Here is a 26,493-nt window from a genome sequence, read left to right on the forward strand (position 1 = left end):
GATCATTCCATACGATACCTCACGGACTACCGCTTTAGTCTACCTCGCCTTAGTACGGACCGAGCCTAGAGAAGTATAGCCTAACCCCGTGTAACAAAGTCGTAGCCCTTCCGGACGGCTTCACAGATGACAATTTGCGCAAGTGCAAGTTACTCAATAACGTGCTTACCGAAACGCTCCGCATAAGGCCCCCTATTGGCCAAAGTCTTCCTCGTGTTGTTCCTGAAGGAGGAACTGAACTATGCGGACATCACATACCGGCAGGCGCTATCGTTGGAGTACAAGCGTGGTCCATGCACCGTAACTCGACAGTATTCAAGGATCCGGAAAAGTTTATTCCTGCAAGATGGGACAACGCTTCAACAGATATGTTGCAAAGCTTCTACACGTTCGGTGGAGGTAGCCGAGGTGAGCCTTGGCCCTTTTTGTCCTTGCTAGGAATGAAACTGACTAACATGGACCTTAGCATGCATCGGTGCACACTTTGCTCAGCTTGAACTTCGTCATGCTCTTGCAAATTTCTACAGCACCTTTACGAAAGGCGTTACAGCGTCCAGTGCTAGATCGTTTAGCAAGGCAGAGATGGAGGTCGACACATACTTCATGACTTTGCCAAAGGGTAAGCGATGTGTCATCGAACCAAAAGAATAGCACGCCTCCCTTCCTATGCTACTCTATAGAGCGGCTCGCTAATTCTTTCTGTAGCTGATATGGCAATACTCTCCTCACCTACACCGGTGGACAAATCCTGTCGTGAGAATCTCTTGTTTTTTCAGGCGCTCAGGACCCTGCACGAGATCTGCTGGAGAACGCGGAATCTATGCAGGTGTCGTGGCACGTTAGAAAGTATTTCTCGCGTGCATACTGAGATATGCAAGCTAGAACGTGTACACGGATTGATGGAATCTAGCTGCTCGCAACTGATACTGGCTCTGGCAGATATAAGAAACAATATTACAAGTGTTTTCCTTTCGATTCCTCGATGTAAGAGCGTTTTCGAGAGTAGATCGTCCTCAAGCCGTGATTGCACCGACGGTTTCGACAGTTGGGAATATGTATGACCCATTGGTGAAAGCTTCTGCTGGGGAGTAGAACCGTATCGAATATAGAAGCTTACCGCCACCCGCTGGGGCCGGAAGCCAGCTATGCAAGTCTCAAGTCAGTCAATGTTCTATCGCATCCAAACAATTCGTATGGTGAAAGGCGGAGGCGACTAACACAGTGAAAGATGAGTAAACTTACTTGCTAGTCCAGTTATTGGGTGGGGGAATATCAGCAGGTTGCAATAGGACCTGGAATCGCCCATCCTCCATCCCGTTCCCGGAAAGCCCGCCATCACCACCATATACCAGGCCACCATCCTCATACTTCAACTGCGTGCTTCGGTCTCCAATGACGTACCTACCCAGTTCGTTGGGCACTAGATACTGGTCCGCTCCATACACAGTCAAACTCCAAAATCCGGTCGACTTGATCGGCGGCTTGCCAGAGATGGTGAAGAGAAAGGCCGACGTCGCGCTCAAGGTCAAATTGTCCGATTTGTTCGTGATGAAGAGGTTTTCAGATTGTACTAGCCCCAGATAACCGCGGAGGGCGCGGTAAGCACGACAGCCGTATTCGAGGCCAAAGATGCCTTGGCACTTTACTTTCGGGATGACCCAGTTGTTGCCGACATCGATCAAGTTTTGGGAGTAAGCTGCAGAGATGCTTGCGTTTGCTGCAATGGTAGCAGCAGTTAGGTTGAATGTCCGAGGTGGAGTGTAAACTCCATCTGCAATGCCAGCAAGACCAAGTTTGGACGCTACTCGGTACCGGTCTGCAAGTACTTCGGGTTGATTGAACTGTCCGATCTTGGCCAGCAGTTCTAGGTAGCCAGTGACTCTATCAGTGGCGTTCGAGGTATCGATAAGATCACGTGTCAGTCTAGGTGCTTGTGCTACGGAAGGTTGAGACAGTGTACGAGGAACTGTTTTGAGGAAGGTCTGGTCTTCGTAGTTGCGTATGGTCGCAATATCTTCCGTGGTATTTTGACGTACAAGGATACGACCAAGCATGATACCGTAGGTGGTGGCATACGAAATTATACCTTTGTAACCAGATGGTTCAGACGGATTAGCGTATTCAATTCCTGGTTGAACAAATGCATCGTCTGCACGTCTGATTAGATAGTCCCCAGGTGGCGAGTCCTCATTGATTGACATCCAGGCAAAATTGCTGCCATAACTGAGATCAGTCAGTATTTTGTTGTACATGTTTGACCTTTAACGAGACTAACAGGTCATAGAAAGGCCATATCCAGTTTCTTCCATCACTGATGTTGGGGATGGTCAAGACGAGGTCTTCATGCGATAAGTCGATAGCCGCCCAAATATACAGCGTGTCTGCATTTGGACCGACTATAGTGCGATTTAAGGGGCCTGAAAGTGTATGATATGGCCATAAAGTATTCGTGTTATTGACGGCATCCAGGATGTTCGTCACAGCTTGTTGCCATTGAGATATTGGATACGCATACTGAAGGAGTGTTAACAATAATACAGCATGTTTGCGATTTGTCATTTACCTGAATTGCAAATGCTGTGGCGTCTTGCACCGCACTATCATGGGGGTTTGAAACGTTCGCCGCATGAGCAAGTGGAATAAGATATGCCGCGCATGTTCCGGTCGCGAAGAGATAATTGGTCAACTTCATCTTTCGTAGCAACGCTTCGCCTATCTTCCGTAATTCGATCTTACCCTGGTTTATTATATGTTGGAGTGGTTGTTTATCGCGTGGTGGAGCCTGCGACTTAGCTTCATTGCGCGATAATCCACAAAACTGACGAAGAGCCCAAGAAGTGGGGCGCCGGTAGAAGTGCCCTGGACGTGCCCCCACTGAGTTATATCCACCTTCCACACCTCCCATCACGACGATTCCAGCGCGCATCAATTTGTGCTCGCTGCTCCACTCGCGAAGACAACTCATCCGCACTTGCTGCCTCTCAACTGGCCTCAATATCGCAATGACGCCACACCGCACAAGCGATGCTTTCACGCTTCAATGAATGCGCATATTGATTCATTGTGAACGCCTGCTTGCTTTTTTACGAAACCGACTCCCAATAGTTGTGGTTGTGGTTTTCACGCTCTTTGTCGACCTCAACGTCCTCCGCAGCGTCGTTCTTATCGTGTTCATCAACCTTGTACCTCTATTTTGCAAACACAACCTTTATTTTCGCTTGTCCTTCCTTGTGCAACTTCTCATGACTTTGCAGCTTTTCAAAGTCTTCATTAACGCTGTGGCCGTCATCGGAATTTGTACCATAGTCTTCTTCCCACCAATGCATTTCTTTCCAATTCATCGTGCGATTCCAGACGCCAGGGTAAAGCTTTTGGTCGAATCCTGCGGTGCAGGTCATCTCCAGCATTCTATCCAGGTCAATCGTATCGTCATAATCTGGATCCCACTTGTCATATCTGTACCATGGCCGTAAACCTCGGTTGGTATATCGCGAGTCTGATCGATCCGCAAGTATCTTCTTTCGGTCCGTGACCGTCCTTCTTCGATACATAGGCGGCCTTTTTCCGTCCACGAGCGCCTTTCTTTGCTCTTCCGCTGTGCAGCTCTCGCAGTTACACCATATTCCTTTCTTCTTGATCTTTCTAATATGTTGATACATCTCGTTACGGTCTAGGTACTTCACCAGATCGACCAGGTGGTGCTGCGTGCATCGAAGGGCGTCTTCCCAGTGTCGAAATCGGGCCTTGCGAGCAACAACAAGATCGTCGATCCACTGGCAGTAGTATCCCATTGGCTCCTTGGAAAGTGTATCCCACTCTTTGAGGAACGTATGAAAGCCCTTCACCGTCGTTTCGGTGGCAACCTTATCCTTTTCCACGACGAGGAGCATACGTTCAGCAACGAGGATACGAGATCCAGGCCACACACCAAGGTTGTAAGCATCATAACCTCGTCGTCGGTCGAATCCTTCTTCGACGCAAAGAATAAGGGTGCCGACCTTCTTGAGTTCTTCATCTTCGCAAAAGGAGAAGAATTTTGCCTTCATCCTCAGAACGTGTGACCAGGCAAAGTACTGAGCGAGTTTGTAGCAAGTGTATTGCTTGAGATCCTGGAGGCCCTCCTTCGATCCTAGATGCGCTTTGCTGATTGGATACTGACGCAGCTCGTAGAGTCGAGCTTACAGCTCGTAAGGGGCAACCAACAAAGGCTGCCCGTACTTGTAGATCAGCGCCTCCGTCTCTTTCCTGTCATGCAGCTCCTGCTTCAACAACTCATATTTGTGGTTCAATTCTTGAGATTTGTTGTCCTGATCTATGGCTGCTTTTCCAGCCTCTTCCGCGAGGCATTTGTTCGATATGTGACCGACGATCGCAACGGCAACAGTATCAAGTAAAGAGACGATAGCAAGGATAGTAAAGACGATAGCAAGGATAATAGAGACAACCGTTGCAGCGTCCATGATGCTGGTGGTCCAAAAAGAGGTTCTTTGCGCAACGCACTGTAAGTCGTTCTAAATGCCCAGCTATAAGAATGCCACAAGTGCCAGTTTGATCGCGAAGTCTTTCGGAATTCCACGGGCTGCGTAGAGCATCTAGGTACGGAGCCTGCATCATCTAGAACCTGTATTGAGTGATCTATCATTGCTTTTGGTTAGGTAGTAGCTGTTGTGTAGTGGCAAGATCCGCTAAGCCTGGGCTAGCTTCCCAAGGTCTCGATCTCAAAGGACTGATTGCATTAGTGTGTCGAAGTTCGGAGTAACCTGGAAGGGCTAGAGTATGACCGCACATAACATCCAGAGGCTTCGAACGTCAAACCCAGACTGAAATTGGAAAGGTATCGGCAGGAATCAGCGTCTAGATTTCCTTTTGGCGATGCGGCTGAACATTGATGCGGAGAGGCTCCCGCAGCTCCCCGCACGATCTCTCTGGTAATCAGAACTCTGGCTCCACTAATAGACTCAGCAAGAGGTCTCATGATAGGGTCGCAATCATATTACCAAAGTCTATTCAGTTTCAACACTCAGATACGAGTAGGCTGTGGGCCATGGGTCGAACTTCCTCAGCTCCTTCATCCCGCAGTGTATGCTGTTGTGTAGTACCTCTAACCACAATGTAGCGATGAGCTTCACGCACCGAATTCCGCACAGCTTACACGTTCCCAGCAGAGAGAAGTCGGGTGCAAAGGATAAACTTTGCTTTCCTTCTCAAGCGATACCTAATAGTGAGCATGATTATTCGCAATAGTCATGCAATCACTGTCGAAAACATAGAAGGGATGATGTAAAAGTATAACCTCCGAAGTGTAGAAAGGAGCACCTACAATGATCACAACTATGTTAGAATCGACGCGCTCCAAGTGCAACGTGCACTATCGGAAAGCTGAATGTAGGATAATGAATGACCGTTGACAGGCCTTCGGGGCTGCGATAAGGGGAACTGCGACGACACTGGTGGGGAAGTATATCTGTATAAGCAGGTTCATTGGTAGACTACTAGACAAAAAGGAATCGCGTGGTGTTCCGTGCTATAGAACAAAAAGACGCAAAACTATATAACAGCGGGGATTCGCTAGTAGTTACCTACCTAACTACTAATCCGCCGGTACACTGCTTGTATATAGCTGAGCGGACGGGAAGCCTAGTTCTCTCTTACTCTATCGTCACAATTGCCCCTAAATGCACTGTTTTCGGTTTCGTGTATTCTGTAAACAGATATTTAGTTTGCTGACGCCGCGCTAATTATGGACGTGCCGCGCCACTTGATGCGTTAGATAGAGGCATGCGCCAAGAGGAAGGAGGCTGAGCGGCACGGATTTGGCTGATTCTTTGCGGACCTAGCGGTAATCCGTTGGTTGACATTGCTGAGTAGCTGTGGATAATGTTGGTGGCTTTATTAAAGTCTCATTTCTCACTTCTCGCATCTCAGCCACGATGAGCTAGAAGATGCTGTCAAAGTTAGTCTTGCCGAACGATACTTCTAGTTTGTAAATTTCGGGATTTGGTGTTCTAGCGATCGCATGATTAAGGCCGATCATTTGGCGCTCGAAAGCTGTGCCTTCCCTTTGACTAGATAGTTCTTCTCAGCCTTGTCGTGACCCACTATGAATCGATGTGGCTTGCATAATCGTACCCCTCAACAGACGTGATGGTTGTGCGCCATAGACGCCACAAGGCTTTAGACCTGTATGTACGTGGCATAGATTTATTGGAATGTTATGCATAGCCTAGAAAGATGAAGCCCATAGAGTGACAAGGCAAATAAGAATCACACGAGTAGGGCATCAATCATAGACTGCTAGAGAGCAGGTTACTACTACACGCACCTCTATTCGATCTACAGAACGAGCAGTGATCTTATCTACAATCACCTGAACCTCATTGTTCTAGTGCTCTATTTCCTTATACTATATTCAACTTATTCTCAATAACAACAACCTTGAAATCTACATCCAAACACATCGACGATCCGAATCTGTATGTTGGACCATTTCAAGCTCTTTTTGCTAAAATCCTCTGCTACTATAGTTTTGGCTCACTGTTATATAGCAATGTGTGCAGAAGGACAATATCGATTTCTGTGTCCTGGATGTGGGGCTTTGCAAAACACGGAAGATTATTTCAGTGCCTGTCGATTTTTCGAAGAAGATGACGATAGCTGCGCTATGAGTGCTACGGTATGGGTTGGATACATAGACCAAAACTGCGGAGCGTTGTGTGACGAATGTGAGGAAAATGAGGAAAGCGTTTAGGAAGATGAGCAGTAGGGATACGAATAGTAAGCTGAACATGCTGAGCGAATGTGTATGCTACTCAAGCTCCGCCTGCAATCATCATGCCATATGCCACATAATCTATGCTCGCTTTTGACTGACAGATAGAACTCAGCAATGATTGGAAAGATCTACCACCACCCCAGCACTAGAAGGCAATAGGATGGTACATGAATACCACGAATGCAGTGCGTGAGACACCACGACCAATAGCAGGAGACCCGCGAAAGCATCAATCCTTTGAAGAAATCAGGCGCCGGAAAAGGATAGTAATTAGATAACTATAACCACCCAATAAAGCATCGACACGTTCTTTTGCAGGCGAGGAGCAGTTGTCATCGGGCAGGCTTAGGAAAAACCGAGGTGCATCACTTACTCATTACATGTTTTACGAAGATCTAACGTTATAGCTGGCCATACTCACTCGCACCATCTGTGCTGCCCATTGATCCGTACTGCTCATCGCCCTGTACCGCCAATCGCTCTGCCCTGCAATCGATATGCCAAGATACGGATACAACAAACTCGATGAGACCGCAAATGAAATCCGATTGGTGACGCTTTTCCCAGGCGTCGACAAATCAGACATAGTAGCCGATCTGCATACGATTTCCTTCAATCCCGATGAGCCTGTACCAAACTTCGAGGCTCTATCATACACTTGGGGGTCTAGCGAAAACTCACCTGAGATCAGTATTGGTCATCTCAGGGACTGCAGTCTTAAAGTCACCAGGAATCTCGAAGTTGCGTTAAGGCACCTGCGATATGCTGATAAGCCTCGGATTATGTGGATAGATGCGATTTGCGTGAACCAGGACGATTTAGACGAACGTGGTGAGCAGGTCAAGCGTATGGCAGATATATACGCAAGGGCAAAACAGGTCACCGTCTGGATTGGTCCTGCAGGGCCTAATACCGATACTGCTATAAGAGCCCTCAATTCTCTAAGCTCCAAGATACAAGCCAATTGGTCTTTTTGGAGGACAACTCCTGCTCAAGACAGTGATTTAGACGACAATCATTGGTCCGATCCAGAAAGTCCATTGCCATACAGTTCCGATACTGTTGCTGGAATACAAGATCTATACGGAAGAGAGTGGTTCCAAAGACTGTGGATACAACAAGAGATTCGGATGGCAAATGTGGAAGCCATCGTTGTATGCGGTCAGGCAGTAATACTATGGTCGGACTTGCGCAAATCAGCTCTGTGCCTATTCAACAAGTCGTCGCTCAATCCAACCATAGATAAAGCTGGTCTACGACATGTCTGGTCCATGGGAGATTTAGGATATACAAATCTTTCCGGTATAATAAGCTTCACGCGCCGATGTCGTTGCTCAGATCCCCGAGATAGGATCTTTGCTGTTCTGTCTTTTTTGGAAACATATGAGCGGGACCTGAAAATCACTCCGGACTACAACATGACGACAAAGCAAGTTTTCCAGGAGGCTATATGGCAGTGGATACAGCATAATTCTGCACTGGACATCTTAACGCTTTGCGATGGAACAAGTACTACAGCCGGCTTGCCGTCTTGGGTTCCCAATTTGGCAATTCCCCCAAGTTCATGTCTATTACAGACGATCTCAACAGCTTCCGCAAGGGCGTCTTGTGCTGCTTTGCGCGATGGTGATAATTTGAGCCTCCAAGGAATTCACGTGGCCACGATCAACGAGGTTGACAAGTGGCAGGAGGATGAGTCGATTACAAACGCGATTCGTCGACTTGCAACGCCACTGCTAGAAGAGATTACGAACGGGAAACGCCATGAACTGGTTTTGGATGCTTTTTGTATGACTTTGAACGGCGGCTTGTTCTCTAACATATACATCCCAGAAGACAAGAATTCACCAAACTGGGATACATTTCGGGACATTGTTAAGAAAATCCTTGAAGGTGGTGATGGCTTTGCAGGGATTTCGGCAAGCCAATTGAAGGAGTTGGATAATGCAAACAAGTATCTGAGAGGCCGCTCACTGCTAAGAACGGACAGTGGCGGTATGGGCCTCGGACCTGACACCACCAAACCTGGGGACGAGATTGTCATACTACTCGGAGGACGAGGTGCTTTTGTCCTTCGACCCTCAAGAGATGGTCACTTTCAGATGGTAGGGGAGTGCTATCTCCACGGATTCATGAATGGCGAAGCTTTGTTAGGCCCACTCCCACCTCAAACTCGAAGTATCGCCCGTTACGATGAGAAGACGGGTGCCTACTGGCGCTGCTATCTCAATGAGAATTCAGGTCATTACGCGATCGAAGATCCAAGATTAGGGCCACTACCTTCTGGTTGGAGGAGAAAAGACCATGATCGGGATCATGTTATCTCGTGGTTTGTAAATGATACCACGGGAGAGGGTCTTGATATGGAATGGAGAGACAATGGTTTTCCTGATCCAAGAGCAAGTGCTGAAGCATTCATCAACAAAGGAATAGGCTTACGGTACTTTCATCTCGTGTAGCAATTTTATCCCTAGCACTTATTAGAGTGCCTCTTTCTAAAAGATGTACCGCATAATCTGTTTTATTACATAGCTACTTAACAGACCTAGACAACATTTTTAGGGATTTTTACCTAATATAAGTTAACAGTTTAGCATTAGCTACGCCTTTCATTCACTTTTGGACGCTGCAAACATGCGATGCGACAACTCCTAAAGACGAATTGGCCACTCGCAAAAAGTAGTCGCGAAGGTCGAAAGGTTCCGAAGTAGGAGGCTTGCGCGTACTTACTTATTGCTAGAACAACTCGCGCCCAAGCTGTGAATGTCATGTTGGATGACTGAATGTATCTAAGTGGGGGAAGCTTACAACTACTATACCTACGACTAAACAACGTTTTCTGTTGTTACGTTAGTCGCGAAAGTAATACTAGAACCTGTTTCGCGAAACCTGTTTCTGTTGCCAGAAGTGGGCGCGCTAAGCTATCCGAAAGATGGCCGGGCGGACGAGTGAACTAATTCCCACTGTCCTATAGTCGTATGTGAAGGATTGTACGTAAACAAAACTTATAGCAAGCTACAAACCGCCCATCCAGCGACACCAAGAAAGGTGACTTCGACCTCGCCGTCAAACGGACTCACTGTTAAAAACGTGCATACAATCTTCTCTGTTGTTATTTATCCGTCAGTCTTCATACCTAGCTGTCGCAGGCGAAGCACTTCCGCGAGCACGTGTGGGAGCTGGCTGCGTTAGTAATTTTGCTGTAGGTCCTGCAAACAAGCTACGGCTAGGGTGAACTATCAGACGTGACACAATTAATTACATACAATATGATACATTTGAGCGCGCTGTAGATGACAGTTGTAAGTGGGGGTTTGAGGTGTTGGAGCGCAGTCGAGCGAGGAGCACAGGGCAGCAGTGGTGAGTAGAGCGTGGAAGAAGTCGGTAGGAGCAAGGCATGAGCGGCTCACACGTGCAATATTCTAGTTGTTACTTTGAATCCTGAAATCTGGAGTAGTGCGAATCATGTCGAAGTAACAAGTGCAGTTGCCGTGGGTCGCTGGGCAATGTGGGTGTGCTACTTCGACCTCGCAAAACTTCACGATGCATTGACCATCACTAACATACAATGCGTCTTTTATGCTCAATTTCAGTGGCGTACTCGATAGCGCTTAGTAGAAAGCACTATGTTGCGACACCCTCCAACAGTTCCCATAACGTCTCAGGTCTATAGTTTTCCAATATTCCGCACAGTTTCATAATTGATTGTTGATAAACACAAATTGCTGGCAGCCTGATGCGCGAACAGAAATGGGGTTTAAGGTGCGAGCCTCGGCAAGGTACCGAGGTATACCCTCATTAGATCATGAATCTTTTGGCCCCCAAATCCTATCCCAAAATAGCCGCCGGGCGTTGCTTTAGCACAGCCCCTCTCACAGGAACCTATCCAGATATATGAGATCAGGAAAGTAGTTGTAAGCAGGAAACAAATCGACGACATGTCGGTAACATCTCATTCATGCTGCCAGTGCAGTTCTGGCATGAACGTTCATTACAGCGCTATCTGCGATGGCTGCGACAAGTACATCTACGGTGTCCGCCACAAGTGCTTGGACTGCCCAGACTGGGATTACTGCTCTGACTGTCTCAAGAACGCCGAGTTCATCCACCCCCATCACCGCTTCATGCCCTTTGACGGGTGCTGCAGGGGCGACAGCCGTCAGGCACAAAGCGCTTCCTCATCGACCAACTCACTGCCCACGCCGCCTACCTACTCATTGCCGACTTACTCACCTCTTGAAGGCGACCAAATCCGGCTATTGCGAATCTTACCCACGACCGTACCCAGTGGGAGCGGCCACTACCACCAAGATGGCGAGGAAAGTGATTGCGAAAGGGAGGACTGCAGAGCCATTACTGAAAGCCTGTTTGAGAGGGTGTTCGTGCAGGATTTCGAATGGGGCAAAATCCTGCGTGATGAAGTGTGTTGTGGAGATGCGTGCATCTGCACCGAGTGTGACATGATACAGTGCGAGCTTCTTACCGTTTCGTTGGAAGAGGTCTCAGGCGCTTTCGATGCACTGTCCTATGTGTGGGGCTATGCGGACGTCAAAGAGCGGATCAAGGTAGATGGCAAGACAATCGAGGTGACGATGAATCTGGAGGCAGCCTTGCGGAGAGTCAGGAATACTGAAAAGGCAGAGCTGCTATGGGTAGACGCTGTGTGTATCAACCAGCAGGATGTCGAAGAGAAGAATATACAGGTCATGCGCATGAAGGATATATACACAATGTGTGGAAGAGTGCTCGTCTGGCTGGGCGATGCGATAATAGACGGAACCAGAAACGACAGGGATGGAGTCGAGGTTGCGATCAAGGCTATGTCTTTTCTGAAAACAGCACACAGGATCGTGCGTGGGAAAGACACGGTCGGCAAACTGGATTATCAAAAGCTATTCATGAGTAGCGCGGGGAGCATGCAGCCTTTTGAAGATCCGAGCACAGTCGGTCTCCCCAAGGTTGGTGCTCCGGAATGGGAGAGCTTGAGCAAATTTTCAAGCAGGCCATGGTTTAGTCGCGTATGGATCATCCAGGAAGCATCAAGTGCGGACGACACGCTACTGATGGTAGGAAAGAATGCGAGACTCGGCTGGGGCCAACTGTCACAAGCGGTGAATTGGTTTATAGCTCGTGCTTACCCAGACAACATAGACGGCCTCCGTATATTGAGCAATATCTCCATGATCGAAACATGCCGTAGGTATAAGACTCCGACCTTGATGCGCAGACTGGATCAGATATCTAGATTCAACTCTACGGTCCCACATGACAAGATCTATGCGGTACTGGGCCTATCCATCGAATCTCTAACACCTGAGAAATATCCGCGCTTACGCATCGACTACGCCCGAGACTGGGAGGCTGTGTTCCGAGATGTTGCAAGACACTGCATCGAGATGCCTGGCTCCTACGGACCAAAGCCGACACTGCATATATTGAGTTCAGTACGTCAGGAGCGTGACGACGAAGGATATTTTGCCTGGGACAAGGGACAATCTTCCTGGGTGCCCAAATGGGATAAAATACACAGCAACTGTGCTATCGTGCAGCGCATGTCCCACTTTACTTTCCAAACAACATACGATACCGAGCCGTGTATTGTCGAATCGCAAGATGACCGCATACTCTCCCTGAAAGGCATCGTTGTCGACAGAATCGCGAAGGTATACACCCATTTGGATGATATTCATAACGATCACGATCCGATGTTCTCCTTGAACCAGTTCCGCGCTGTCATAGAGATATGGAAGGCCATCCTTTGGGGATGGGAGGTGAATGGCCGCGGTCGGTACTCGCTTAACGGAGAAGCATTTGCGAAGGTCATTACGGGGGGTTCTGCTTGCGGACCGCCTGAAACAGGGTCGCCTGGGCAGTACTTTACTGCGTATTACGAGTTTGGCCTTCAATACGCGAAAGAAGAGGAACCAGGCACACTTCCCAGATTCAGCGCTTTCTCTGCCCCAAATAAACGAGACATCGAGTCGCCTTGTATGGAGGACATCTCAAGTGAAGAAGCCTTGGAAAGGCTGTCTTTGATGGCGTTGAGATTCAACATCGCTGTGGATATTGAACGGGCCATCTTCGTAACTGAGACGGGGTACATTGGCAGTGGACCGCCGATTACACGAGTTGGAGACGAGGTATGCGTACTGTATGGTGGGAAAACGCCCTTTGTTGTGCAGAAAGTAACGAAAGGACCCAACTGTCCTGAGTGGCTGGACCTTGATATGGATCTTTCCACCAGCTCAGTCGAGAAATTCAAAGGCTCATTGAAGAGCTGGAATCCGTTCCAAAAGAAGAAGAAGTTAAAAGAATGTACACCAGCGCCTGCGAAAAGTCATGCTCTTCTCCGCACCGACTGCTATCGTCTCGTTGGTGAGTGCTATGTTGAGGGACTCCAGAAGGGAGAAGCACTAGACCTACGAGACAAGGGCGATCTCCACGAGAAAGTACTGCATCTCGTCTGATGACCAGAACCTTTCTACACAGGGACTTACTATAAGCTCTCGTAAATCTGACGAGGCTAAATTGCATAATGGGCCGTGTTATGGAGCAAAAAGACGCAAAAACATACAACAGCGGGGATTCGCTAGTGGTCACCCACCTAACTACTAATCCGCCGGTACACTGCTTGTATATGGCTGAGCGGACGGGAAGCCTAATTTTCAGTGTCCTATGGTCGTATGTGGGAGAATGTACGTTTATTATACAAATATAGTTAAAGTTACCCGTTCGACAGCACCAAGAGCGCTAGCGCTGTGCAACGAGTATCTAGCCATCGGACTTTGTTACCAGCTTTTCTTCTACCTAGTAGATTCCCCACGTAACGTCCTGCCCGTGGACGTTGCCATTGCACGACATATGCCCCTGCGCACCGATCTTCCCCCCGCCTCCAAATTTGTCAACAGCATTGTTAATGAGATCAATAACATCCTGCCCGCCGACCTGGAAATTGACATTTCCGTTCGTCTTACTAGCCTCGACGCCAAAGCTGCAGCTTCCAAATTTGGCAATCTCGCGCTGCCTGTGCCCAATGACCTGCGTGTCGGACCACTCGGTCGTCGTGTCGCCCTGGATGTTCTTGATGATCTGGCGGCAGTCGTCAACGCTGGGCGACGCGTCGCTGGTCTGGTCCTCGAAGGTCGACTCGCCGCAGTGGCTTTTGCCTGGTACGTCGTTGCATGGGTAGAGGACGTTGGTCGTGTCCTGGGCGCCCCAGGCTTGGAAGGCGCGCTCTGGGGAGCAGACGGAAAGACGGACCATGCCGGGGGTAGTTACGTCAGCCTGGAGGAGGAGGTCGAATGTACCATCGTCGTCGACGTTTGGGGCGCCGGCGCCGTTCTTGCCGCCGTAGTTGTTGTAGGTGTTGACTGAGCCCCTCACAAGATCCTCAAGCTTGATGCCGCCAAACTGTTCGCCATCGAGCTCTTCGACACCCGGAGGCGCGGTGAACTTCTTGTCGTGGCAGGTGTTCTGGCAGGGCCCGTGATCGCCGGTGATTTCGCATTTGCATTCTGTGGATTTGCCTTCTGCGCGGCTTAGGTAGTACATCCTGCCGTCGATGCAGACGCCACTGCTATCCGCGGTATCCGCGTCGAGATATTTCGAAAGCTTCTCCTTGGCCTCGTCGCAGCCGTAGCCGGAGTCGATGACGAAAGCGTGGGTGTTGGAGTAAGACCTGTGATCAAACTCTGTCAGCAAAAGTGCAAAGGGGAAAGCAGACTCAGGCATTTATTGAGGAGGTTGGCCTCTCCAGGGGAAGTACGTACCACAAGGCTGGGATACCGAATCCAAAGACCGTCTTTAGCACATTGGTTCGGAGATCTGCTTCATTTCCATCACTCACTGCGAGAGCTGAACCCACCAGCTTGCCTCCAGACATCATATCACCAAGACGCGTGATACTGTTGTCTGAGCCATCAAAGGTGGCGTTGAGGGATAACGACGTAACATTGCCCCAGATATTAATGACCTCGCCCATATAAGCCGTGAACGTCTTCTGCTTTTCCGGTGTCCATTGGCTGTCCTTCTCGGAAAGAGGCAAAAGATCCTTGGTAATAGTTCCACTCATGGAGAGTGTATTCTTCACCACCTCCTTGACATCATCGTGTGCTTGCCCCTCAAGCAGCTTCGCGTCCTTGATTGCTCTCTGGATGAAGGTACCCCAGGCCGAAACGGTTCCAAGAGTGATGAGGTCGATCATGAAGTCAATCCACATGGTATCGGGCGCAGGAGGTACCGGCGCAAACGTGTCTTCGAATTTGTCAAGCATGGTGCTCAACGTCGACGCCGCTTTGAAAAGCGTGTCAGAGTAGTCCTTGTGTAGCTGATGGATGAACACCATGGAGTCCCAAATCAACTCGCCTGCGGCTCCAGAATCCTCAGCATTGAAACCTCCGTCGCAGTCCTTGGCTTGCTCGCAGTTCGAGTTCGCCAGCATGCTGGCGCAGTCTGCGTTCGTACCTACGTGGATCGTCTGTCCGACGGACGCCGTGAAGCTCACACTTGGCCGTCGCTTCGCATCAGTATCTTTCCAGATCCGGACAATATCGCTCCAGGCACCATCAGCATCGAGCCCCTGCCACTTCTCCGCAGGAGTGGAGTCCAGCGGATAAACAATCAAGTCGTCTTGGCAATGGTGGCTGGTCCAGTTACCGTTTCGAGAGTGGTCGGTCTTGGGATCTGACCCGCTGGCTGCAAGTAGTTTGAACTGGGCCCAGCTCGATGCTGGTGCGGGAACGTCGTGGTACTCCTGTAGATCGCTTGCCTGGTGGTTAAGTCAGTGAAGGTGTAACAACGAGGTGTCACGACTACATACCCAATCGGTAGTACCTCCCATACCCCAGGCCTTGTAAAGAGTCGAACGGCTCTGCTTGGTCTTGTCGCTCATGTAAGAAACCCATTCGGTGTCGTCATATACCAGGATATCGCTGTTGCTGCTCGCATCAACAAAGCTCTTCGTGATGGAACGTTTCTTGGATGACATGATTTCACCAATCTCTGCGTTGGAAATGTACCTGTGATGTTACGTTAGCAAAAGAGTACGAGTCTACCAAGGAGTGATAATACCCAGCGGTGTCGGTGCAGGGACCTTTCGCGGCGTATGAAGTCGAAGAGTCGCCGGTGTATTGACAGCTCGGATCTGAGCATCCCGCTTGCGCCATCTTGTAGGATCGCCCATAGATCGTAACTCCCACGATGACTTTCCTCCCGGGTACGCCTGCCTTAGTGATCATGGCTAAGGATAGCTTGGTCTCTGTCAAGTTGACCTGACTGCGCAGGCAGCTACCGTTGTCACATCCTTCCTGCGAGAATGCATTGGTAGCATCCCATTGACCGTGTAGATCGTAGGTCATGAAAACAATGTAGTTGACAACCTTACTGATTTCCTTGATCGGAAACTGCTTGAGATACCAGTAAGACGCAGGTGCAGCAATAGAAACGGATTTACCTGGAAGCAGGTTCTTCAAAGTGGCCAAAAACGCGAGGTAGTTCTTGCCATCGTCCTTGCCACCTGCTGGGATGCCAGGGATATCGGGCGCTCCGGGATACTCCCAGTCAATGTCAACGCCATTCAGATTGTGCTTCTTGATGAAGTCGGCGATGCTCGTAGCCATCTTGAGGCGGTTGGCAGGTGTGACGCCCTCACGGAAAATCATGTACGTTGCTGGCATTGTGGAGAAATCCCATCCACCAAAGGACAAGATCTTCTTCACGCCAGTGAGACGTGAGAATTCGCCGAATTGGTAAGTGGACAGAGCATCGCCGGTACCAACCTCGTAGTTGGCCGTCAAGGTGCCGAAACCGAAGTGAAGATTGGTGTATAGTGAAGTGTCGACCTGGGATGCGTCCTGGAACAAACACTTACGGCCAAAACCGTAGCCCTCGAAGTAAGCGACCTTGATGGCGCCAGTTCCATCGCCCTTGATGATGTCCATGCCGCAATTCGAGATACAACCAAAGGTGTCCTTCTTGGCTGTGCCAGGAGAGCCAGTATTGGTATCAACGCAGTAGTCCTTCGTGAGACCGCATTGGCCCCAGATGTTGCAGCAAGCATTCAACGGGCATGGGTTCATCTCGGTAATGTTTGTGCCGGCCATGGGAGGCTGGGTACCTGGTTTCTGAGGGCCGCATTGTGCGTTGGCGATCTCGTCAGGGAAAGGCGGACTACCGGTGCTCAAGCAGATCTTCTGGTTAGGAAAGAGGTACATCTCCAGCGAACAGCCGTTCCAACCCCAAGTATTCTTGTTGTAAGTGTTGAGCTTCTCCCGAGATAGGCTGTACTCTGCACTAATGCTGTCGCAGTTGTCGTTGGCCTTCACCGTATACGTGTTGCAGGATCCATCGCTGTTGGGCTTTGGAGAAAAATCAGGCAGTGTTCCGGCAGTGCAGCAGACGTGCTGCTTTGGCATTAACTTCGAACAGAAGTCGGCTTCGGGATGGATCTTGGAGAATGCGGCTGGGGGGAGGCCACACTTAGTAGCGAGGGTTCCGCAGCTGTCGCCATCACCGACCTGAACGGTCTTGCCACACTCTGTACGAGCGTGGAGTGCGTGATGCCGAGCATAGATGGTGCTATGCCGAGCGTGGAGGATGTTACCTCGATGTTCGTTGATTTTCGCTATAGTCGAGTTGGCAGTTCCATTCAACGAGATCAAAGGCGTGGTGAATGTAGCCTGACCAGAGACCCTGGACGAGTGTTCAAATGACAGACACTGTGACTTGTCCCACGCCTTCAAAGCATCCTGGATAGGGGCAAATGTGCCGTTGCTGGTGATCATCAATCCGAAGGTGTGTGTGCTGTCGTACTCTGGCCCACACAGTTGCATGGCCAAGCTTGGAGTCGAGAAGTTCAGGTCCTGGAGCCTGTCCTCGAACATTTTCATGCCATCGACAAGTCCCTGGTTCTGCAGACCTTCACCAATGTAGAGACCAACTGAAGCTTGGCCGATGCGACCGAACATCATGAAGGGTGACTCTGTAGCGCCATGTCCGCGTTCGGCATACGCGCGCATCTGCTTAATCAGCGAGCGGACGCTAGATACCGCAAGACCAAAACCCTCATTCCAATAGCCGATCTCGAAGTGAACATCGACAGGGTTTTCCACACCAGTGGATTTGGCTGCAGTAGCAGGAAGCTTGTCAAAATCAGGACCGAAAGATGAACAGGCGAAGAGGTTGTGGTTGCGGCTTGGGTCGTCAACCGGGTCGTAGAGGGAAAAGTCGAAGAACATAGTCTGTTCACATCGGCTAACACTCTTGAAGCTGGGGTACGCCGACCAGTTGCCAGTGTTGGGACCCGCATCGGCACATCGTTGTGGACACTGGTTAAAATTGCGGTAGTTTGGGCTCGAGGAGAGCCTAAGTCGGGGCTTTGCCATTACGCCATCGGCGGATAGCCACAGCGCGACCGCCGCGGTGAACCATGATAGGGTCACCATACTCCGACTGGGCTTGAGGATAGTCCTCGGTTGTTTAGAGATCAACGAGTGAACAAAATAGCAGGAAGAGTAGAGACGGGATAGATCAACAGAACCTGAGAGTAGAGAGTGACTGAAGCCAACAAACAGGCTACACCGAGACCTGATACACGGAAAGGAGGCCTTTTGTTATACTTCTTTATGCCTAACGTCTTTTCTCACTCCCGAGTAACATAGTGACATCTCTTCGAAAGTTCGCCTTGTAGATCCCTTCATTACCACTGTAACCTAACTATGTCTCGGTATAGGATTCCCGAATCCGTTTTGCCGGTCATCAATCAAGACCCTCGTTCTTCGATCATACGTTGCGTCTCTAGCGTTTACAGCTCGTGCAGGCTTTCCGCTCTCCGGCCTGTGCTTTTCTCATCTTTCGCATTGATAAAAGGATCCGTGATCTAATTGAAGGTCCACGTGCCCAGATACGGAGAATCATTGGCAAAGCTTCTTCACTGCCAAGCTGTTATGGCCAGTCTGCCGACGGGGCGTAGACGCTGCTCCTTCGCTGCTCCTTCGCTTGGCAAAGCTTCTTCATTGCCGTCCCGCTTTGACCGCTGTGGCGATGGGGCGTGCCGGTACCGCTCCTTCGCTGTCGGACATCTTCACGAAAAGGACTAGCAGTGTAGCTACGCCGCAATGTCATTTTAAGATTCTTGGCATGCCCCATGATACATTGGGTTGATATTACCCACACGCTTTAAAAACCGTACCTCATTAGAACAAAGTGGTCAGTGATATTCGCGGATCAACATACGGGAACTACACTCCGTTCTCCGAAAGTCTACAGCCCATTTTCAGTGACCTCCAACGGTTACTGGCAAGATCAATGAGCCTTTATCCGAAGGTGATGCATGATTAGGGGGCAGACCAACTTACTTGGCAGGGGCACGTAGGGCTGACTCTGAGATCATCCTTGTTGCGTGAACACCTTCCTATTCTGTGATTTCGATGAACCCGACATCTGGCTCGAAGCTTGAAGGGAAACCGGAATGAGATCTTCCAGTAAGCTAAGGAAGCACACCGCGGCGTCTGACAACTTTTAGGAAAGTCCCGAAAAAGGGTCCTGAAGGGCATACCGATATTTTCTTTAGATCGTTAAAGCCGAAGTGATCTTTTTTACGCGCGATGCTCTTTGAACACAAGCATAGCTAAGCTGCTGTGCCAAGGGCTTGATCGAAACAAGCTCAAAGTGCCAATCCTTTGTGTGACATTTAACCAAGCGAGCACCCCACGCTGTCAGAATATAGTCTAGTATCTGTTTCAACCCGAAGGCTCCTGTTGATTGCTCAATTCTGGTACACTATCACACCCAATTTCTTCTAAACCATGGATACCTGTAGGCACAAATCAGGTGCTGTAGCGGTTGCCAGATAGGCACGGTGTCAGCATATGACCGATCAATTTGACTATGTACAGAACTCCTAATATTAATGAAGAAGGTAGGACAATACCCCAAACAGCGCTGCAATGCCCCCAATGGTCAAACGCCCAGCCGCGCCCTTCTTATCCTCCGGGCATGTCAGCGAAGAGGTTGTTGTGCTGAAATTTGCCGCTGAGCTACCATAGGTGATTGAACATGAGATGCTTGCAGCGGCGGCAGGGTCGATGCTCACTCGACAAGGATCCGACTTAGGGACAGAAGACGTCGTGGATGCACATATGTCGCCTTGACCTTCCCACTTATCTGTTTGACCTTCCCAATGAGCGGAGCTAGGGATATGAAGCGTATTCGTGATGTTGACCGCGACACCATCTTGTCCAGAGCAGCTCTTGCCCGTTGTTCCGGACACAAGATCTACCTCTTGAGCGTCCTTTCTGATGGTGAGCGTCATCGTGTGTTGCGATTCGTTTCGGATAAATATGTTGTTTGCCAACGAGTCTTCGGTACATACTGCCCAGTTGAATGTCCAAGTGATCTCCCAGACCCCTTCAGTCGCGAAGGTGAATTCATTACGTTGGTAAGTTGGGTATGCAAAGTAGGTGTCGTTGTTGGTAAAGTTTGCCCATCGCAGTTGTTCCAGATCGATTGACGCGGGCGGAGCCCATTGAGGAGTGCTGCCGTTCGCATTCTGGACTAGTTGAGCGTTGATGTGAATGAGCGGATCGAGGAAAGGCGCCAGATGAGAATTTTGGAAGGCGAAAATAATGGGCAAATAGGCGGTAGGCGCATATGTCTCGTTGCGCGGAAAGATCAGATCAACCTCTACCACACCCGACGAGGCTCCAGCCATCTTTGCGCATGTTGCAATGAAGACCAGGAAATTTAGCGTTAAGGAAGTGCCAAGCGTAATAGGCGCAGGCACGTGGTAGGCCATGTCAGCCGGTGAACTAAGGTAGCCAAGTAATGAACATGAAAATATCTGTGTGCCTCGAAAGAAAAAACGTGTGGAGGAATAGAAGTGTCGGAAAGATTCAGCGGAGGTTGGAGAACGTTCGTGCGTGCTTAGCAGTCACTGTAGGGGGCATGTCGTCCCTCCAACGGGAGCCCTGCATGGCTTGTACAGGGTTCACGGCAACGCCCTTACAGTAACTTGGCGCCAGATGAACACCGTCGCCAGTTGAACACCCCACCAAAAACAACACCCCAACTTCAACGCGTCATAACTCAACCACCATAAGTCCGATTCAAGAAGCGATTGCAGAAATCGAATCGCGTAATCCAGAAGAACAATTCTCGTACCAACAAATTGCTAAAAAGTATAGCGTCAACCGCGTTACGCTAATAAGACGGCACAAACACGAAACCGAGGACTATAGCGTACGCAACCAATCCCTCCACCCAGAACGCGAAGCTAAGCTTGTACGATATATCAAAACGCTTACCAAACGACGTTTGCCACCTACAAGAACAATAATACAACAGTTTGCCAGTCAGTTAGCTGGCAAACCAGTCTCCAAAAGCTAGGTTAACCGGTATCTCCGCCGGCATCCTAACCATCTCATCTCTCGCTCCGGCAAAGCTATGGCCAAGGAGCGTACAAAAGCTAATTCAGGGGCAAAGTACAGCTTGTATTTCAAGCTTTTACATAAAAAGATAGAGGAGTACAATATACAACCCATCCATATATTCAATATGGACAAAAAGGGGTTTCAACTTGGCCAGGTTGGCAATACAAAACGTATATTCAGCAGAAGACTGTACGAGCAAAAAGGGGCAAGGCAAGCGCTTGAAGATGGCTCAACTAAGTGGATAACAGTTATAGCTTGTATTTGTTCGGATGGCAGCGCTTTGAGTCCAACGCTCATCTTCCAGGGGTCCAACGGAGCTGTTCAATCAAGCTAGGTTAAAGCTGTACAAGCAGGAGAACACTCAGTGTTTACTACGTCATCACCCTCCAGCTAGAGCAACAACAATATTGGGTTAGCTTAGCTCAAGGGGGTGTTCGAACAGGAGACCAGACGATACGCTTCAACTAGGTATCGTTTATTACTCCTTAACGGCCATAGATCCCACGTAACCATGGGTTTTATTAAGTATTGTAACGACAACAAGATCCTCCTGTTTGTACTGCCTCCTCACGCTACCCATACGCTTCAACCTCTCAACGTTTGTATGTTCAAACCCCTTGCAACAGCTTACTCAACCCAGTTGATAGGATACCTCCAGGACAGCCAGGGGTTGCTCAATTTAACTAAAGGAGACTTCTTCCCGCTCTTCTAGAGGTCCTGGATCTCTGTATTCAAGCCTCCACTCATCAAGAGGTCTTTTAAAGCCACCAGTATACAGCCAGCCAACCCAGACGTTATACTCAAGAAGTTTGCCAAGGAGGCTTCAGATTCTAAAAGCAGCTAGTCAGTCCTCTCCAGCGAGGATTAGCTTAAGCTCAAGTCAATCGTACGCCGTAAGGTGAAGGATCAGGGCAGTAAGGACGTCAAGAAGCTTCAACAAAGCTTGTGCCACATCTCAGCTCAAAACAGTATACTTCATGAAGAGATCAGGGGCCTCAGGCAGTCCCTAGCCATCAAGGAGAGGCGTACAAAGCAGAGCTACGCCCTCCAGCTTGATAAGGATGAGGTTTACCATAGGGGAGCCAAACTGTGGTCGCCCAGGAGTGTACAACGAGCTCGCGATCGTCGAGCAGCACAACAACAACAAGCCGAGCTTAAAAAGCTTCAAAAAGCCGAGCAAGCCAAGACCAAGAAGGCAGCTCGCGATTGTGATCTTCAACTCAAAGCCGCGAAGCGTATTAAGCAGGAGAAGGGTTAGGAGGAGAGCAGAAAGCGGAGGGCTGCAGAGCAAGCCGAAAGAGACCACCGTAGAAGCCTCCGCGACGCTGCCAAAGCTATAAAATTGCCCCAATCAGGTAATCGTAAGGCTTCACAACCTCATCCGCCAGCTAAAAAGCGTCAAAAGCGTAGTGGTGTTGCTACAGCTGTGGTGGGAGCCGCACGGGTTGCACGAGCTGCTCCGCCGCGTAGTCAACGGCAACGACCCATAACGCCCTCCAAAAAAATATCTAAATAAGCCAAAACGTCCGCAGGACTATATATAATATAATCCTAGCTTTGCGCAATTTTATTACGATTTGTAGTAGCTGTACAACCTCATCTTTTTGAATATATTGTTGTTGTTAGGGTGTTCAACTGGCGACGGTGTTCATCTGGCGCCAAGTTACTGTACAGTAGCGCTTGTGGCGAGAGTGTGTGGATGTAACCTCGTACGCCTCGATGTAAGTCTTACCTTAATTGCATTGCGGCTTTGTCGACTGCCTGGTGTACAAAAGGATTCCTTAGCATGGGCGCTTAACGTTTCGTAATCTAAAGCTTTCTAGCGTCGTTATGTTTGCGGCTAGACTGGCCTTATCCCGGCTTGGCACTCTTGGCGCTTTTAATAACCGCAGCAAATCACCAGTCTTACAATCCATCGTGGGCGAACCAAGCTTTTAGGTTCGTTGACAAGCAACAATGCTTAATTGCCATCCCGCAGTGGTGTCGACTTCAGCCGTGGGGGCCTTGGATCTCCTGCAGGTACCTATGCAGGATTGTAACCTTAAGGTAAGAATTATAGGAAGATCTCAATGCAGGCCGAGCAAAGCATCAAGCAGCACTTCGTAGCCGAGCTCTGAATAACTTTGTGTCTTCCTCAGATTTCATCCGGAGAAGCAACCAGGTTAAAATTACTGTGCGATCAATATCACAGCTCAACAGAATCCTTCTTCAAAAATCTCCCGTTTCTACCGCCACTGAAGTCAGATGCGAAGCGCGGGCACGATTGCTTACCCGAAGTAAGATGGCGCGGTGTCATTTTTCTTCCCTTCTAGACTGTAAATCAGTTCAGGGCTTCATTCTGCCTCGCGTGCAACGGGTTAGGCTCTTTGGAATGATATGGCCCTATTGCAATCTCGTATGGAGGATGGAGAGAAAGAGCGACTATAAAACCAACGAGACGGAACTGGGTGAATGCTTCGTCCACCACACCACAGCTCTCATCTTTTCCAAGTAACTTCAGTCTGATCTAGTTTCTCCTTTCGTTCTAATTCAGAAGCGTAGGAAAAAAAGATGCAACTGTCACTTCTATTCGTTGCTGGTGTCCCAGCAGCTGTGGTGGCAGCGTCTTCTTTCATCACTGCTCGCGGTGTGGACTGCTCCTTCGAGACGACCGCTAATCTTGGTGCGACTTGCGATGACTTTGCGAGTAGCTGGGGGTTGTCTGTCAACGACTTGAAGATGCTGAACCCAAGCATAACATGCCCTGGCCTGAACACCGACCTGTCGTACTGTGTCATTGGCGAGGTCACTAACGAACCTACCCCGTCATCGACAAAGGCGCCCAGCACTACAGCTAAACCTACTTCCACGCCTAAACCTACGTCCACGCCTAAACCCACTTCCACTACGCCGCCTACCACTCTCAAGACTTCAACCAAGACGTCTGCGTCTGGGAGCAAACCTACGAACACCATGCCCGGTCTTGCGGCCAACTGCGATGGCTGGGACAAGGTCGTCTCTAACGACAACTGCGAGACCATTTCCAAGAGGAACGGCATTAGTAGGACTCAATTCGCAGGCTATAACCCTCAAATCGACTCCAGTATGTTTCTAACTACCTGTTTTGCTATTCAACATCTAACGGGCTTCAGGCTGCTCCAACCTCTGGCTGGACTATTATGTCTGCGTCCACGTGTCTCGTGCGCAGACCACACCCACCCCGACACCTACCCCCGCTCCTTCCTCAGGCCCACCTGCCAGCGAGCGGATGCCAGGTATTGTGAGCAACTGCAAAACGTTCCACAAGATTGTGAGCGGTGACAGCTGTTGGGCACTCTACACCGCTGCGGGCGTTACGTCCGAGCAGTTTTTGAAGTGGAACACTGGCTTGGGTTCTTCATGCAACGTCTGGCTGGGCTATTATGTCTGTGTTGGCGTCTAGGCTATATACCCAAGTAGTCAGCTTCAAACTCCTGGGGATGTAATGTTAATCAACGAGATCGGATAATGTATCAGGCCGGGATGGAAAGTTATAGTATATGTACGACGAGTTTTGCTCTTCGTCTACCTACAACCTACATGCAGACGAGTCAGGCGTTGTGATGGGCATGATATCAACTGAAATAGTCGTCACACGCGTTGAGCGTAGAGAATAGTCAAAAAGCGTGCCATCCCTTACCAATCCCTCTTCCCCTAACTACAATCCAGTTTTCCCTTTGTCATCCTACCTTTTGCATAGTTCTCCATCTTCTCCGCAGAATTCAGTCTATCGTTCGTCCACATACTCATCTGCACCCTCTCTGTAGCCACATGAGAGAACTCTACTTTTATACTCCCATCTTCGTTCGTTGCTATCTCCGCAGACACATCGCGCACATCCCAAGCTAGGCGCCGCCCCAACCACAAGCACACTATCGCGATCACGAAGCAAGCTATGACTACTACAACAAGGCGCGTACGCGAGATATGGAGCGGTGGGGGCTGATATCATGTAATGATGCGCGAAAAATCAATACACGAGGTTGCTGTCCAATTCCACTTTCTTTGGCTCATGCTGCATGTTTCGAGCTGCGCAAATCTCTGATTTTGGTTCAACATGTATGAGTCGAATAAAAAGATCGAGCCATTGCACTTGCTGCAGTGGTCCAACGAGACGAGGCTACAGACAAACATTATACTCAACAGAATATGACAAGCCAGTCCATTAGCAGCAAAGCCTTACAAGAGCAAGGAGAATATTAAACCAGTAGCACGACCATACGACTCGACTCGTTCCAATGCCTGATTCCGCACATTCATGGCCTGCTGTATGGTGTTTCGGTGCTAGATGACTATAACATATAGCTAGATCGTGATGAGCTGATCGGGATGCTTGAAATAAGTCTCGATATCTCCTTTGTCGGTCTCATTGAAGACAGGCATCAGATACACGGGTGAGAACTTGCACCAGCCATGCCACTCAACCCTCTGACTAGTCCCGCCCCGACCCTGCGCAGCAAGAACTTTGGGCTCTTCCGTTGTGAACTCGTTCTTACTAAGCAGCTTGACAAACACCCTGTTGGCGTTACGCTTTAGAGTCCAGGGCATCGCATCGTCTGGCGGCGTTGGTCCGATTGGTTCGGGCCCATTTTCGATACTATCGAGTGAGTCATCGTCTATGATCAGACACCAGTCAGTCTTGGGACCGCAGTTGTAATCCTCCTCTATGACTCCGCCTCCAGCGCCAAGAAAACTGCCTGCGTTCTGGCGGAAATGTTCACAGACGTCAGCGAGCGAAGCGCCAGGAAGGTACGCAGCGGGTTGTAAGCGCAAAGTGTCAATCAACTGTTGATTGTACGGCTCTAGTTGCTCGTAGCGCAGGGTATCGGCAGCGTGGGCGTGCAGCTTGTTCAGCACGGCCTGGAAGTTTTCGCTGTCTACTAGATACGCAGCCATTAGACATCCCTCTCTGAGCTCGAATGTATATGACTCACCCGCTTTCTCCTGGACTTTGCCCTCATCGTGCCCCTTGTCTGAATCCTTTCGCTTTTGCGGGCGTGTGTAGGTACCATAGACATAAAAACCCCAGGTGGGGTCGACCCAGCCTTCGATCCTTTTCAGAAATCGCTCGCAGCGCAGGATATCGTGCTTCTCCCAACCGCTTAGCGAGGCCATGTCGCGTCGTTTATTATTGCGCTTGAAGGTGGTTGATGTGCATGGTTGCCTCAAAAGCCTCAGTGCGGGCCGCCCCGTATAGTTCAGCGGGGAGGCAAACGCCCCACCATCTGATAATTCTTTCGCTAAAGGCTTGGGACCCTCCGGAGGATCAAGCTATGA

At 49.5% G+C, this 26,493-nt stretch overlaps 6 protein-coding genes across 6 annotated transcripts; 1 reads left to right on the forward strand and 5 right to left on the reverse strand.

The window, feature by feature from the left end:
* Positions 1 to 1,013: 1,013 nt before the first annotated feature.
* Positions 1,014 to 2,543, reverse strand: J4E82_010115 (uncharacterized protein; the record flags this gene model as incomplete). Its single annotated transcript, XM_051736331.1, has 3 exons — positions 1,014 to 1,143; positions 1,243 to 2,223; positions 2,539 to 2,543. The coding sequence occupies 3 exons, from the start codon at positions 2,541 to 2,543 to the stop codon at positions 1,014 to 1,016; spliced, it is 1,116 nt and encodes a 371-aa protein (XP_051583886.1).
* Positions 2,544 to 3,188: 645 nt separating this feature from the next.
* J4E82_010116 (uncharacterized protein) lies at positions 3,189 to 4,460 on the reverse strand (the record flags this gene model as incomplete). Its single annotated transcript, XM_051736332.1, has 2 exons — positions 3,189 to 4,143; positions 4,219 to 4,460. 2 exons carry the CDS (start codon positions 4,458 to 4,460, stop codon positions 3,189 to 3,191), a joined length of 1,197 nt encoding a protein of 398 aa, XP_051583887.1.
* A 6,772-nt stretch (positions 4,461 to 11,232) lies between these two features.
* On the forward strand, positions 11,233 to 13,239 carry J4E82_010117 (uncharacterized protein; the record flags this gene model as incomplete). The annotated part of the gene is made up of 1 exon (XM_051736333.1): positions 11,233 to 13,239. The coding sequence occupies one exon, from the start codon at positions 11,233 to 11,235 to the stop codon at positions 13,237 to 13,239; it is 2,007 nt and encodes a 668-aa protein (XP_051583888.1).
* A 340-nt stretch (positions 13,240 to 13,579) lies between these two features.
* Positions 13,580 to 18,153, reverse strand: J4E82_010118 (uncharacterized protein; the record flags this gene model as incomplete). Its single annotated transcript, XM_051736334.1, has 4 exons — positions 13,580 to 14,450; positions 14,542 to 15,539; positions 15,591 to 15,789; positions 15,842 to 18,153. The coding sequence occupies 4 exons, from the start codon at positions 18,151 to 18,153 to the stop codon at positions 13,580 to 13,582; spliced, it is 4,380 nt and encodes a 1,459-aa protein (XP_051583889.1).
* A 1,523-nt stretch (positions 18,154 to 19,676) lies between these two features.
* On the reverse strand, positions 19,677 to 20,480 carry J4E82_010119 (uncharacterized protein; the record flags this gene model as incomplete). Its single annotated transcript, XM_051736335.1, has 1 exon — positions 19,677 to 20,480. One exon carries the CDS (start codon positions 20,478 to 20,480, stop codon positions 19,677 to 19,679), a length of 804 nt encoding a protein of 267 aa, XP_051583890.1.
* Positions 20,481 to 25,521: 5,041 nt separating this feature from the next.
* J4E82_010120 (uncharacterized protein) lies at positions 25,522 to 26,331 on the reverse strand (the record flags this gene model as incomplete). The annotated part of the gene is made up of 1 exon (XM_051736336.1): positions 25,522 to 26,331. The coding sequence occupies one exon, from the start codon at positions 26,329 to 26,331 to the stop codon at positions 25,522 to 25,524; it is 810 nt and encodes a 269-aa protein (XP_051583891.1).
* Between the last annotated feature and the right edge of the window lie 162 nt (positions 26,332 to 26,493).

This window comes from Alternaria postmessia (assembly GCF_024291825.1).
Source record: "Alternaria postmessia strain BMP 2775 chromosome Unknown scaffold_112, whole genome shotgun sequence".
Lineage (NCBI taxonomy): Eukaryota > Fungi > Ascomycota > Dothideomycetes > Pleosporales > Pleosporaceae > Alternaria > Alternaria postmessia.